The sequence below is a fragment of the Grammomys surdaster genome, unplaced genomic scaffold (assembly GCF_004785775.1).
Source record: "Grammomys surdaster isolate TR1022 unplaced genomic scaffold, NIH_TR_1.0 199, whole genome shotgun sequence".
Classification (NCBI taxonomy): Eukaryota; Metazoa; Chordata; class Mammalia; order Rodentia; family Muridae; genus Grammomys; species Grammomys surdaster.
This window is the reverse complement of record NW_021604644.1, coordinates 2127119-2141061: the sequence shown is the minus strand read 5'-3', so window position 1 is coordinate 2141061 and position 13943 is coordinate 2127119. Positions and strand designations below refer to the sequence as shown.

The 13943-nt window shown below is 48.4% G+C and overlaps 1 protein-coding gene across 1 annotated transcript in view; it reads left to right on the top strand.

The window, feature by feature from the left end:
• Galnt12 (polypeptide N-acetylgalactosaminyltransferase 12) overlaps positions 1–13943 on the top strand; it is a 33723-nt gene that overhangs the window by 10026 nt on the left and 9754 nt on the right. The window contains exons 3-7 of the mRNA XM_028770249.1: positions 2812–3001; positions 6065–6250; positions 6975–7092; positions 8325–8501; positions 13176–13307. Coding sequence (XP_028626082.1) covers positions 2812–3001; positions 6065–6250; positions 6975–7092; positions 8325–8501; positions 13176–13307 — 803 coding nt within the window. The remainder of the gene's footprint in view (positions 1–2811; positions 3002–6064; positions 6251–6974; positions 7093–8324; positions 8502–13175; positions 13308–13943) is intronic.

Genomic DNA, 13943 nt, shown 5'->3' with positions numbered 1-13943 from the left:
CTAAAGTAGGGACTGTTGGGCTTCACTGAGGAGAAGTGTCAAGAATGCAGCAACAGAGATACTGAGTGTCATTGCAGTTTAAAACTGTGTTATCATCCTGGGCCATCATGCACTCAGCAGCTGCTACCTGTGGGCTGTGTTCTGGGCTGTCTGACTGCAGCACAGAGAAGGTGCTCCGACCTGAACGTGTATTGGGCTATTCTCACAGACAGTCTGAATTACAGAGACTGACCCTGGTGACAAGAGTTTGGTATGATAGGTCAAGAGGATGTCTGGGCTTGTCTCTTTCTAACACATGCCTTTATTTCTGGGGGATTCTGCAGCTCCAGTTTGCCTGGCCTGGGCTAGCCACTCACACCCCACTCATTCTGGTCTGTCAGAAAGTTAAAAGATTGCAAGGGACTTACCTTTTTTCTAGAAGTTCCCTACCTTCTTCCATCAGGCAGAACATCAGACAACAGCCACACCCAGCTGCAAGGGAAACTGGAAATTACAGTCTTTATTCTGGTGGCTGTGAGCTCAGCTAGAATCCCCGGCAGGGAGGGGACTGAGGAACAAGCAAAGGCTGGAGTTTGATGCTGAGCACAGCCTGGGGCCCCTGAACTCCAAGTGGAGGATCTGAGTCTGAGGAAAGCTCTACTGTGGTCTGGCCACACCATCATGGTACCTTGGGAAGTCACTCAGTTTCTTACCTTACAGTTTTGAGCACTAGCTTTAACCAGTTCAGCCTCTATAAAGGGAGAAATAATAATCCCTATGGTGTAGGATTGGTCACTGAGGATTACATGAGATGAAGCTACGGATGTGAGTTAGTGCCTGGAAAATACTCAAGCCTTATTAAATAATAGCTTCTGTTTATGAAATGGTGTCAGAATTATACACTTAGCCCTTGTCTACCATACCAACACCATTTATCAACCAGGTGGACCAACACCAACATCAGGACCAAAGATCAAATATCAGATTGCTTATATCATCTGTTTGGAACTAGACAGTTCCCAAGCAGACAGAAGTACTGACAGTGGGGAGCGTTGAGCCACCACTGCCCTTCCCATCATGGCCACATAGAGAGCAGGGAGAAGCCAAAGGCCTGGGATGCCATCGGCAGCTCCACTTGTCTTCTCTTTCCTTACAGAAGTGATTGTGGGGTTGGGGGGGGGGCGGGGGGGGGGAGATGAGGGAGTCGGCTCCTCAGCCCAGGAGGCAGCACAGGCCCGCCCAACGACAGTTCTGGCAAACCTACCTGAGCACAGGCAGGTGTCTCAGTGTGCATACACCACACTGTGGTTAACTGGCGTGGCGTGGCTTGTAAAGTCACCGCCTTCATTTCTGCTGTCAGCTCACAGGCAGTCATTTAGAGCTTAAAAAGAAAACCAGTGAGAAATGTTTGTAAGCACATTTAGAGAAATGTTTTCATTCATTCTGAAATGATGTAGAGCAAGCGTTGTCTGATGGGTGACAACTTTGGGCGGTGAGGGAAACGCTCTTTCTTCCCTTTCCCTTGGCCCAAGTGGGTTCCCACTACCCTCCGGCTGACCCTCTAGGGTGTGACTCCTTGTCCTGGAGTTAGGAGACCAGACGCTAGTTGGGGCCTGTCATCTTCATGTACAACCTCTTCTGCAGGCCGAGATGTGCGCCATCCCCTGACAAGCTGTAGTAACTGCTGCCCTACAGAGTGCTGATTCCAAATTAAAAACAAATATATCTACTTACATAGTTACTGTTTTAATAAAAATGATCTCCTAGGCAGCTTCTGTCACTATAACAACACCTGATGCAGCCCACTTGGGAGGGAGAAGAGGTTTCTTTGGCTTCTAGTTTGGGGAGTTCAGTTTCTCAGCTTCAGCATGTGATAGTGGAAGGCGTTGGTGGGAAGTTATACAGAAGCCCGGGGCTGGGAGCAGAGGGGTGGCAGGAGTGCTGTGTCCCCCTGGAGTGCACCCTCACAGCAGCTTCAGGGCCTCCTCATAGGCCCTGCCTCCTAAAAGTTCCACCAGCTCCCAACAGCACCATCCTGATGATGCAGCTTGAGTCACAGTGCGTCCATAGAGGCAAGGGGCCATATTCAGTGGCTTTCAGTTTTAAATGTGCACAAGTCAACCTATGACGGACTTTTCAGTAGAGGTTTATTTGATGGCTGGGGAGTGGGCTCAGTGGTTAGAGCAGTCACTTGCTGTTCTACCAGAGGACCTGGGTTTGGTTCCCAGCACCTGTCTACTGTCACACAAGGTCTGTCACTACAGTTCCAGGGGATCTGACACACTATTTTGGCTTCTGCAGGGACCAAACATGCAAATGATTCATGAATATATAGGTAGGCCAAACATCCATGCATATAACATTAAAAATAAGTTTGCGCATGTGTGTCCAAGTGTATGTATGTTTATCATATGTATTTGGTGCCCTTGGAGGCCAGAAGAGAGTGTTGGATCCCCTGGAATTGGAGTTACAGAGGGTTATGAGCAGCCTGATGTGGGTGCTGGGAACCCAGATCCCGTCCTCAGGAAAGAGGATCTTGTATTTTTAACAACTGAGCCCTCTCTGCAGTCTCTTATGACATACTTTTTAGCATCAGTTTTCTTGAGACATATTCATAACACTCAGCCACTTAGACACAGGATTGAGTGTATCTGCAGATCAGTCTCTTCCGACCTGACCTTAGTTATGGGTGTCCTAAGTAACAAAGAAAGGGAGACTTCTGTACTTGTCATTTGAGGGGATCAGGGAGACACTGGATGGATGATGGTGGGGGCTGGGATGTGTGCTCTGCCAGGGATGTGGGGCAATGACCACTGTTGTTTGTTTCCACAGAGCACCTGAAGGCACCCTTGGCCAACGAGCTGTCACAGCTGCCCAAGGTGCGCCTGATCCGTGCTAGCAGGAGAGAGGGCCTAGTGCGAGCCCGGCTCCTGGGAGCCTCAGCAGCCAGGGGAGAAGTGCTGACCTTCCTAGACTGTCACTGTGAATGTCACGAGGGGTGGCTGGAGCCTCTGCTGCAGAGGTGTGTGAGACACCCATGGGGGTCGGGGGGCTTGGGTGGAAGCAGGGACAGATTCATGGTGGCTGCTGGGAGCAAGTCAGCCCACATCTGATACTCTTCAGCGGGATCTCTGTGATGGGACAGTGGTAAATGAAGTGCCGTGTGAGAGGCACTTAGAGTCGGCAGCTTGTGGGGGGCTGCTACGGGGCCAGCTTCTTACAGCAGACCTATGGAGCATCATCACCCCAGGCTTACGGAGTTGTTGTGGTAACACTTCATGGGGATATGTGTCTGGACATGTGTTTCAAGCATGGCTCTTTGACATGTGTTTCAAGCATGGCTGGCTTAGCTGTGGATACTTTGTTGCTCAGTATTCATTAAGTACAACACTTGGGGTTTGTGAAACTCAGAGACCCTAAAAGAGGTAGGGGTGTGTGTGTGTTTACAAGTATTTGTATATAGTACTAGTGGTTGAACTAAGAGCTTTATGTATGCGAGGCATATCCCTACAACCTGCAATTTTTTTAAAAATACTAATTTCTTTAAATATCAGAACTAAAAATGCAAGAATATATGAGCATAAATAATCTAGCCTGTATTATTTTCATCTTTATGCTAGTTTAGTTGTAAAGCATACTTTTTAGTAATACACACACACACTTAGTAATACACACACACACACACTTAGTAATACACACACACATATACACACACATACATGCGCGCGCGCATGCACACGTCTAGGCTATTCCCCTGTCATCCTTAGTTTCTTACCTAACTGTCTACACTGTGAGGCTGTGGTTCTCTGAGTCTCCCTCTCCCAGTTTTCCCAGTTGTCTACTGTAGAAGGCAGGAGGAGTTGGCTAGCAAGCCAGGAGTTCCCTCAGGTGGAGCTCTGTCCAGAGTCAAAGGTGTCATTAGTGACAGCCTTGGGCTTTCTCTAGGGCTGAGCTAGAGGCTGAGGTTGGGATATATAGTGTGCTATCTGGAATCTGGCCAGTGGGCTTCCTTGTCTCTCTCCTTCAGTGTGCACGCAGATGGCTACCCTTGGGTCAGTGTGAAGTCTAAGGACGCCACCCTTCCTCCTAAGCTAGTGAGCTAATGGAATGATAGAATCTTAGACTATCAGGGCAGCTCCTCCCTGTCACCAAGGCCACTCATACTGAGGAGCTCCCCAGCCTGCTTGTCCATTGGAAATACCCAGGGGACATTTACATCTGACTCTGAGGGTTTCACTGAGCTTCCGGATGTGTCACGAGACCTATAGGGCTGCTGACTGTGCCTGCAGTCTTGGCTGTATCATGGCCCTTTCCCTCCAGGGTCTTCTGGAAATAGGTGTCTGGGTTGTCGTGTCAAAGACTGTTCTTGGTGTGCTGCAGGCGAAGGATGCTGAGTAATCCACGTTGTGCAACTTGAAGGTTCTGCTCTTAATTCTGGAAACTTCCCTATGAATATATCTTCTAGCCCCAAGGCAGAGTCCTGCACCCAAGTATCAGTGTGGCATTTCTCTCGGGTTCCCCTTTGTCTGAAGTTGGGCTTTCTGTGGTTCCTGCCAAAGGCCAACAGCCAAGCAGGTCAGTCCTTGGTCTGCTCCACCATTCTAAGAGTCCCTCAGTTTGTTTGAAGAGGTGGGTGTTGACAGATGCACTGTCTTCAGACTTCATTTTAGTGGGCTCCGAGGTTTGATCTTGTGGCTAACCCAGCTGCCCTGACCTTTGCTGGTCCCACCTCAGTCTGGCATCTCCTGTCTTTCTGACTTTCTTCCTTTGGTCTAGGACAGTAATGGCTCCAGTCTGCTTCTCTGTTTCATGTGTCCTCTATGCTGCAAATCTTAGATTGGATCTTACATTTAAGATAGCCTCCCTCCCCGCCATAACCTATAGAAATGAACCCTCAAGAGGAAGTTTTCTTTTAGTTCATTTTCTACCATGTGGTGTCAGAGGTAATGACGTCATTGAAGAGCACACTGATGGACAGTTGGGTTTGGATAGTGTCTGTGGATACCAAAGCCAACAGATACGCAGGCTGATGTGTACAAACAGAAGTTATGACATTTTATTTCACTGCATACTTGAGAGTAACAGGAAAAGAAAAGCAGTGGTTCCAGGTTCTCGGCCACTGCACTTAACAAACGTGCCCTTGGGAATCATTTTAGTTCTGTGAGGACACATCTCCATCTTGTTATCATAGAGGCAATAGATTTTGAGACATCAGGTGACTTGGCTGATACAATATAGCAAATAAAGAGCAGTGTTCAAATTCTTATTACAAATGAGAGTCTAATTATAAGCCTGACTTCAGGCCACTACCTCCTCTTCCTCCTCTTCTTTTTTTTTTTTTTGACACAGTTTCTGTAACTAGCCGTTCTGGAATTCACAGTGTAGACCAGTCTGGCTTCATATTCTTAAAGAGCCATCTCTATATCCCTAATGCTGAGATTAAAAGCATTTACTACCATGCTTAGTACATCTTCAGTTCTTAAGATAATTCTTTGTATCAAAAAATTAATTACATCACATTTGGAGAAAGAGCGAGAGTGAGCATGTGTGGGCAGCTCACACTGCATGTGTGGCAGTCAGGGGACACTTGGGAGGAGTCAGTCTCCCTTCCCACTATGTGGGTCCCAGGGATTGAACTCAGGTCATCAGACTTGGCTGCAGGCTCCTTTATCCACTGAGCCATCCTGCTGGCCAGAGATAATTGTTTCTTGATGTTAAGGTGTTTCATTGTAATTGAATTTCTCATACTCTCGAGAAATTGTGCATGTGCTTTGTTTTAAATATCACTTTTTAAAGATATTTACACACCTTGACTCTTTGAAAGGGATTCAGATTTAGCCAGAACGAGCACAGACAGAACTAGAGAAGATGGAAATTGTGGGATGTTCCTGTTTCAGCTCCTCTCCACCTCTCCATGGTGCCCCCACGCCAACCGACATGACCCAGACCCCCGAATGAGGGAGGCGGGTCTTCTCACCCAGGAGTGTTTTTTTTCTGCTGGAAGAGGGGTAGTTCATTCTGGATCTCCTGCTGCCCCCCTGCAGTGTGGAGCGGACAGATGAGATGGATGTGTGGGTATTTGCAGGATCCATGAGAAGGAGTCGGCCGTGGTGTGCCCCGTGATCGATGTGATTGACTGGAACACCTTTGAGTACCTGGGCAACTCCGGAGAGCCCCAGATCGGAGGGTTTGACTGGCGGCTGGTATTCACATGGCACGTGGTCCCCCAGCGGGAGCGGAAGTTGATGCGGTCTCCTATTGATGTCATCAGGTCAGGCCTGTCTTCCCGGCCACTCATCTCAGAGCCTGCCCTAAGGGAGGGATGGCTGACTGTCGACTTCCGTTCTCTACCTCGGTGCTTCCCCAGAGCGTTTATCTCATCAAATATCTTTGCTACACAAATAGACATTATATTGGTATGTTTCAGATACTTAATTAAACATTTTAATAGGGGGAAGCATGCATAAGCTAAAATTTGCATTTTCCCTTGGCTGAGCTGCAGGTCAAATCCTGGGCCTCACACATGCCAGGCAAGTGCTGGCTCCCCAGCCTCCGATCTCTAAAGTTCTAAAAGCACAGGGGTTTGTCCTGCTCTGGGGCTGTTGTTCAGAGGTGGGGCCACATTCCCTTCCTCTGCTTCAGCTCACTTCCCACAGACCTTGCCTCCTCAGGAAGCTTGGCTCTTCCCTCCCCACCCTCCCCCCTGCCTTACAGGGCTCCGGGTGCTCTTTGCTGATGTGGGTCACACACGGAGGTCTTGCCTGCTCAGCTCTCTCTGAACTTCAAGGCAAAGACTGTGGCGTGTGCCTGTGGGCCTCCAGGCTCTGCCTGGTCAAGGCCCAGAGTGAGTGTGAGCTCAGGTGTGCTTATGGATGGATGAGTACATGAAAGACACTCAGCTTCACGGGACAGAGACTCCAGCGGGGAAGTAGTTCAGCCGTTCGTGAAGGCTTTGTGCCTCTTCCATTGAAATATAGCTACCACTTTTTTTCTAGGTCTCCAACTATGGCTGGGGGGCTGTTTGCTGTGAGTAAGAGATATTTTGATTATCTGGGGTCTTATGATACAGGAATGGAAGTCTGGGGAGGAGAAAACCTCGAATTCTCCTTTAGGGTGAGTAGTCTTCTGTTTGGATTCATTCTGTGTTCTATATTCTCATATTCTCATTTTCTCATTCTCTCTCATTCTCTCTCTGTCTCTCTCTCTCTCTCTCTCTCTCTCTCTCTCTCTCTCTCTCTCTGTTTCTCCCTCCCTCCCTCCTTCCCCTCTCCCTCCTTTCATCCGTCCCTCTTCAGCATTGGAGAGATATATCCAATTACCCTGTAAGACAGTGACAAGCACATCCTATCAACAGGCTTGATAGTCTACTATTTTGGGGCATGTTCTTTTACATTTACGTCAGATTTGGGCTGGAAACGATGACACGGCAACTCTCCTAGTTTCTTGCTCTCAAGATGGAGGAAATGAGGCTAGGAGTGGGGATATGACTTGTGCATGCCCAGTCAGCGGCAGAGCCAGAGTCCTGGGCCCAGCTCCTGGAGCTGCTTTCTGACCAGCTGCTTAGGAGGTAGCCTGTGCACGAAGCACACCTGATAACTGTGGGGAGCTGTCTTTTAAAAAGGCCGAGTTCACAGGTTCGCTGTACAAAGTCAGACGTGATCGATTTAGTCTGCAGTCTGGAACTTGCCCTCTGCCTCAGGCCTTGCTGCTGCCCCTGGGAGCCCCTCGGTGATTAAGAATCAAAACTTATATTTTTAGCACTGTTTTGTCTGTTGTCCTACCCTCTTGAAAACAGTTAACCGAGAAGAATTTGGCTTCCTCCCTACCCCACAGTATTCACACCCTATATTGTAAACACCAGATGCTAGGCTCATTCAGAGCGCCTTTGGGAAAATGAGGCCCCAAGTGACCTGAGTTTGGGGTGTAGTTCTAACAGTTTTTCTGCCTTTTCCCTAGGTGTCAGGATACACTGCCTCTTCTAGAAGCTTCCTCTCTACCTTTCAAACCTCTCTTCTTCTTTGCTGCTTTCTTCTCTTCTGTGGCATCAGGTAATGAAGGCACGGCTGACCTGCTGAGGAAGTGGGTTGCTGGCGAGGTCTCTAGGGCCTAACCCAGTCGAGTGCATGAGCTGTATTGCCTGGGCCTTGGGGTTCTTAGCTCCTGTGTCTTGTCTGTCTCAGGGCTGCTTTCTCACTCTCTGCCTTTGTGCCAGGTGCATGCTGGTAAGTGGCCTCTATCCCTGTGGAGGGTGAGCACCTCGGAGGGTGCTACCTCCTGCCTACACTCTGCGTGGAACAGCAGCCATCCCTTGCTCACTGCGTGGCTTCTCTCCACCTCCATTGCAGATCTGGCAGTGTGGCGGCACTCTGGAAACACACCCTTGCTCCCACGTGGGCCACGTCTTCCCTAAGCAAGCCCCCTATTCGCGCAGCAAGGCCCTGGCCAACAGTGTCCGAGCTGCAGAAGTGTGGATGGATGAATTTAAAGAACTCTACTACCACCGCAATCCACAGGCCCGCCTGGTGAGTCTTGCCCAGCTTGTACACCATCAGCCTCGTGGGAAGCGAGCCCCACAGTCTGGCTCCCCCAACAAAGTAAATCTGGTTCTAAGAACAGGGAGCAAACTGGGTCTTTCTGACACAGCGTGGGAAAACCTAGTCTTCCGTTCATGGATATGAATACACAGTTGATTCTCACTATCTGCAGAGCCATGTTTTATAAAGCCACTACAAGTACTGAATTAGTTATTTTCATGCCATTGCTTCTAGCAATATTAGGTTCCTGTGAGGCTTAGACACAATAGTTTGCTAGCCAATTGGGACTGTTATGTGTATCAGGACATACATCGTGTATTCTGTTGAAGATTCTTGAAGACTCTTTCTTTCTTTCCTTCTTTCTTTCTTTTCTTTCTTTCTTTCTTCCTCTCTCTCTCTCTCTCTCTCTTTTCCTCTTTCTTTATGTATTTATTTATTGTTGGTCCATCAACACTGACCTCATGGCCAAGGGCACTGTAACCTATGTCTGAACAGCTCTTGCCTAAAGGTATTTTCTCTGTGTGGCACATCACAACCTTCTATTTTTCTTTTGCATTTATTTATTGGTGTGTGTGTGTGTGTGTTTATGCTTAGGCACATGCATGCGGTGGCACACATGTTGTGGTCACAGGACTACATTGGGGGAATTGCTTCTCTCTTACTACCACATAGGTTCCAGGAATCAAACTCATGTTGTCAGGCTTTGTGGCAAGTGCCCGTAACTGCTGAACTATTATCGTTGGTCCTGTGTTACTTTCATATATTTAGGAATGCAAGAAGCACTGATTGGTCATCACTTTAGATTGCTGTTGTCTTAGGGTTCACTGCTGTGAACAGACACCATAACCAAGGCAACTCTTAGAAGGACAGGTTCAGAGGGTCAGTCCATTATCATAAAGGTAGCAACATGGCAGCATCCAGGCAGGCGCAGTGCTGGAGGAGGGAGAGTTCTACATCTTGTTCCAAAGGCAGCTAGAGGAACAATAACTTCCTGGAAGCTAGGGGAAAGGTCTCAAATCCCACCCCCACAGTGACACACTTCCTCTAACAAGGCCACACCTGCTCCAACAAGACCATACCTCCAAATAGTGCCACTCCCTGGGCCAAGCAAATTCAAACCACCACAGCTGATAAAGTCAAAAACATGATGTGAAATGCAAGGCCCCAGTAGATGTGGAAAAGACACTTACAGCGTGAGTGTAAGTAAGGATGGCAGGGCATGGCCTTATTAAACCTTCCTGGGAGCATGTGTGTTAAACGAGGTGAAGGTATTGTTTGTGGATGTCCATGACAGTGTGACTCAGCATGGAGGTGGGTTTGTAAGGGCACAGCTAGGGAACAGCCAGGCTTGACTGTGCCAGCGCGTCCGGTCTGGGTCCTGTAGTGTCATCTGTTGGCAATGATGCGGGGGTTTTGGCTTTCCTTTTTGTAACCAGCTTGGTTAAGTCTACGTGCTCAGTGTGGAAGTTAAGCACAGTTTGTTGTCTGAAGTTACTGCTCAGAGCACACCTGCCTTCTTAGCTGGAGGACTCTTGTGTCCTTTCAGAGGCTTCATCCTACCCTCCTTGGAATGGTTCACAAACCTGCAGCCTTACCCTTCCACAGCTAGATCTCTGCACCCATGGGATCCAGCTACACGTTGAACTGAGTCCATATACCATGTGGCGAATGAGGCCCTATGAGACCATAGCTCAGGGGCTGCTTATATCTCTCAGAGCCTCATTCTGTCCCTGCATTAGGGACCTATGGATCTGCCCCACTCCAGTCCCAGCCACAAGGCTTTGGGCCTATGGCTTTTATATTAACAATCTCTGTACATCAGAAGCCAGCTCTGCACACCTAGAAGTCCTCAAGACATCTGCCTTGGCCCTTGATGGAAAATTCTCCCAATACCTTACTAGTAGCCCTGTGGGGTAGCTACCAAATTCTCATCTTGTAGATTGGAAGCCTGACATAGGGCAGAAGAGGAAGTGGAGGAGGATGAGGGGCAGGAGGAGGAAGAAGAAGAGGAGGATGAAGAGGAGGAGGATGAAGAGGAGGAGGATGAAGAGGAAGATGAAGGTTGAAGAGGAGGAAGAGAAGGAGAAGGAAAGGAGACTGAGAAACTGAAGGATCCTACCTAAGGCCTGACAGCTCAGGGGAGGTTATAGCAGGCCTGAGGCCTGCATGCCAGGGTGTTTTTCTCAGTTCTGCTGAACTCAGGAGCCAACAACCTGATCTGCTGCATGGCCCTGTATCTTAGAGGCTTTATGTCATCTGCCTCAGCTTCTTCTGTCTTGCTTAGAGCAACAGACTAAAAAACCCGCTCCTCACTGCCGCCCAGCCTGGAACTCTGGGCTGCGGTTCTCAAAGTACACCCCCTCCCAGAACACGTGAGCAGATATTGAATGCACCTGCATGCTCTATGCTTGTTGGTTTTGTTTGAAGATGGGCTTTAGTCAAAGCTGGGGCATAGTGACTCATTAAAGAACGGACTTGTGGGGCCAGTGAGATGGCTCACGAAAGGACTTGTCACCAAATCAGAAGACCTAATTTCAATCCTGAGGACCCACATGGTAGAAGGAGCAAATCAACTATCACAATTTGTCATCTGGTTTCCATATGTCTACTTTGGCATGTGCACACATACTACACAAAATAACTGTTATTAAAGAAAAGTACTAGGGAATGTTGTAGAGATATTTAATCCTGACCTGGGGTTTCTACCCCACCTTGTTATTTCCTAGAGAAAAGACTCATCTTTTATTACTAATAGTAAGCCTCAAAAAGCACAAGAGCTGGGCGTATGTCTACCTTCTATGCTATCAGAATCTACCTTCTTATTAATAACCCGGAGTCATCACTTACTGTGTTCATCTGGGCTCCAGTTGCCCAGGACTTAGGCCGTGCTTTCTTGTCTCCTAACCCACGGCATCTTCCCCCTTCCTCCTTCACCTTCTTCTCATGGTTCTCTTCTGACTCTAAGCCCTGGGAACCTAAACCCTGCCTATGTCTCCTCTGCCCATCTTTATTTACCAATCAGAAATAGTTTGGAGACAAGGTCACATAGTGTCTACGTCTATGCGTGCTGACTCCAGGTCTTGAGGGCCTGCACTTAGCATTACAGTAGAAGTGATACCTGGACATTGACAGAGGGCCGATCTCTGGTGTTGCTCCCCAGTCCTCAGCAGGAGAGCACATTAGAGCAAGGACAGTCATATCTCAGTCCCCCCTGTTGTTCTCAGTTGAACATTTGCTGTGCTGCCTGGTGGCAGGTTTGTTTCCTTACTCAGAAGTTCTCGGAGAGGGGTGGGGGGTGTTCGCCTGGCTCTCAGGGGCCGAGGCGGGGCTGCCTGTGAAGTCAAACTTGTAACTGCCTGTTGGGGTCAGTCAACAGGGTCCCCAGCGCAGGAGTGAGGATGCACACTTCCAATTCCCGCTGTGTCCTTCACTGTACCCCGCTTACTGGAGCTCCAACGTTGAGGCGCCATTTTGTAACCGCCTGTTCTGCTGCTCCGGTCTGCGGGTCAGGGCCTAGCAAGAGAGAGAGTGGGGACGGAGACGCGAAGAATGGAGACAAGACAGGGAGTCTGATCAAGTCTCTCAAGTCTCTTTACTGGAAGGAAATCCTGGGTATTTATACCCTTTACCACGTGCCTTGTCCTCGTGGACAAGCACAGCTGAAGGCACTACGTCATGTGCCTTGCAGCGTGGATATCACGTGCACCTAGCTAGCAGTGAGGAGACCGTGTGCACCTAGCAGCACGTGCACTTAGCTAGCAGTGAGGAGACCACGTGCACTCAGCAGCGTGGATCTCACGTACGCTTAGCTGCTGGTGGCACTAAACAGCAAAACAAGATATGTGAAAAAAACAAGATGTTTATCAGAGTGTGCTCAGCTGTTTCGGGCTGTTGAAAACAAGTCTCTTGTCAGGGTATATGGCCTGAGATGGCTGCAAAGACGATAGCCACTTTCAGCTAGGAGTCGGCTCCCAACACAAACTTCCAGAAGCTTGCTTACTGCAGCCTTGAGCTCATATTAATGAGTTAAATGTTCAGCATGTGTTTGTATTTCACTATATTGAAAAATGCAAGTCACTTGCCTGTACTTGAGAGTGAATATTCGTGTATCTATAGTAACAAGGGTACATACAGCCTAAGTCATCCCATTCCTTTGGTTAGACATGAGAATGGCCTGTGGTCACAGGGTTCACAAGGATGCACGGGTCCAGGATGCTGATGCTGGGCTTCCAGTTTCGCTCTCAGGCTCTGTCTGCAGATATCTTGTCTCCTAACCCCATTCTCCTACCTGAACCTCCCTATAGCTCTGCCAGTGTGACAGTCTCTTCTGCTTATTGCCTATGATGTGACTGTCCCCACTCTAATGTGTTATTCTCTTGAAGACTGACAAGTGACCCCCAAAAGGGTAGCAAGTAAGTATCCGGTCACTTCAAATTTCTATCCCCCAATTCTTCCTTTTAAAAATAAATCCCATTTGATTTGTTTTATGTGACTGTGAGCATGCCAGTGGTGCACATGTGGAGGACAAAGGACAATTTGAATATTTTGTGTCCAGCACCCAGCTCAGTAAAACAGTGAGGCTTGCACATTAGCAAGTGAGTTCATTGAGGATGGGTGTGGACAGGCAGCCTGTAGGGACTCAACGTTCTGTTGTTTTCTCAGGAACCCTTTGGGGACGTGACGGAGAGGAAGAAGCTTCGGGCCAGGCTCCAGTGTAAAGACTTCAAGTGGTTTCTGGAAACAGTGTACCCAGAACTGCACGTGCCAGAGGATAGGCCTGGCTTCTTTGGGATGGTGAGCAGTGGATCATGGTGGAATGGATGTTGCCTTTGGGTCTGAACAACGATCCTAGGGAGGAAATCCCCATTTCTGAGCACCTCAGACCAACCCCATTTTCATTCCTCTCATCATGTACTTACTGTCCTTCCTTCCCTTGGGCATCTGGCCCGAGTCCACAGTGGCAGGACTGGAAGGCACCTGGAAATGGTCAAGGGTGAGCTACTGTTTGTTGTGTAATTAACTGGGGTGTCATGGCGCATGTGGAGATCAGAGAACAGTTCTCGGCAGGAGCGTCTCTCTGCCATTCTGTGGGACCGGGATCAAGCTCAGGTCGTTGGACCTGTATGGACGTGCCTGTGCCCGCCCATTGAGCGTCTCATCAGTGAATTAATTATGGGGAAGGGGGCATATGTGGTGTTTCCGTGTCTTAGTTTCTACTAGTATTTTTCAGATTACTTTTGGCTTAATGACTTTAACAGGTCATAATGGTCTGACCAGTTAGTGATTTGGAACTGTTAGAAACAGCAAAAGCAATAGTAGAGGCTGAAGACTTACTTCTAGTCACTAGTCATTCAGAAAACCTAAAAAAAAAAAAAAAGCCAAACAAAACCAGAGTCTTGCTTTTGCTAGGAGATATACCATTTCCCTATG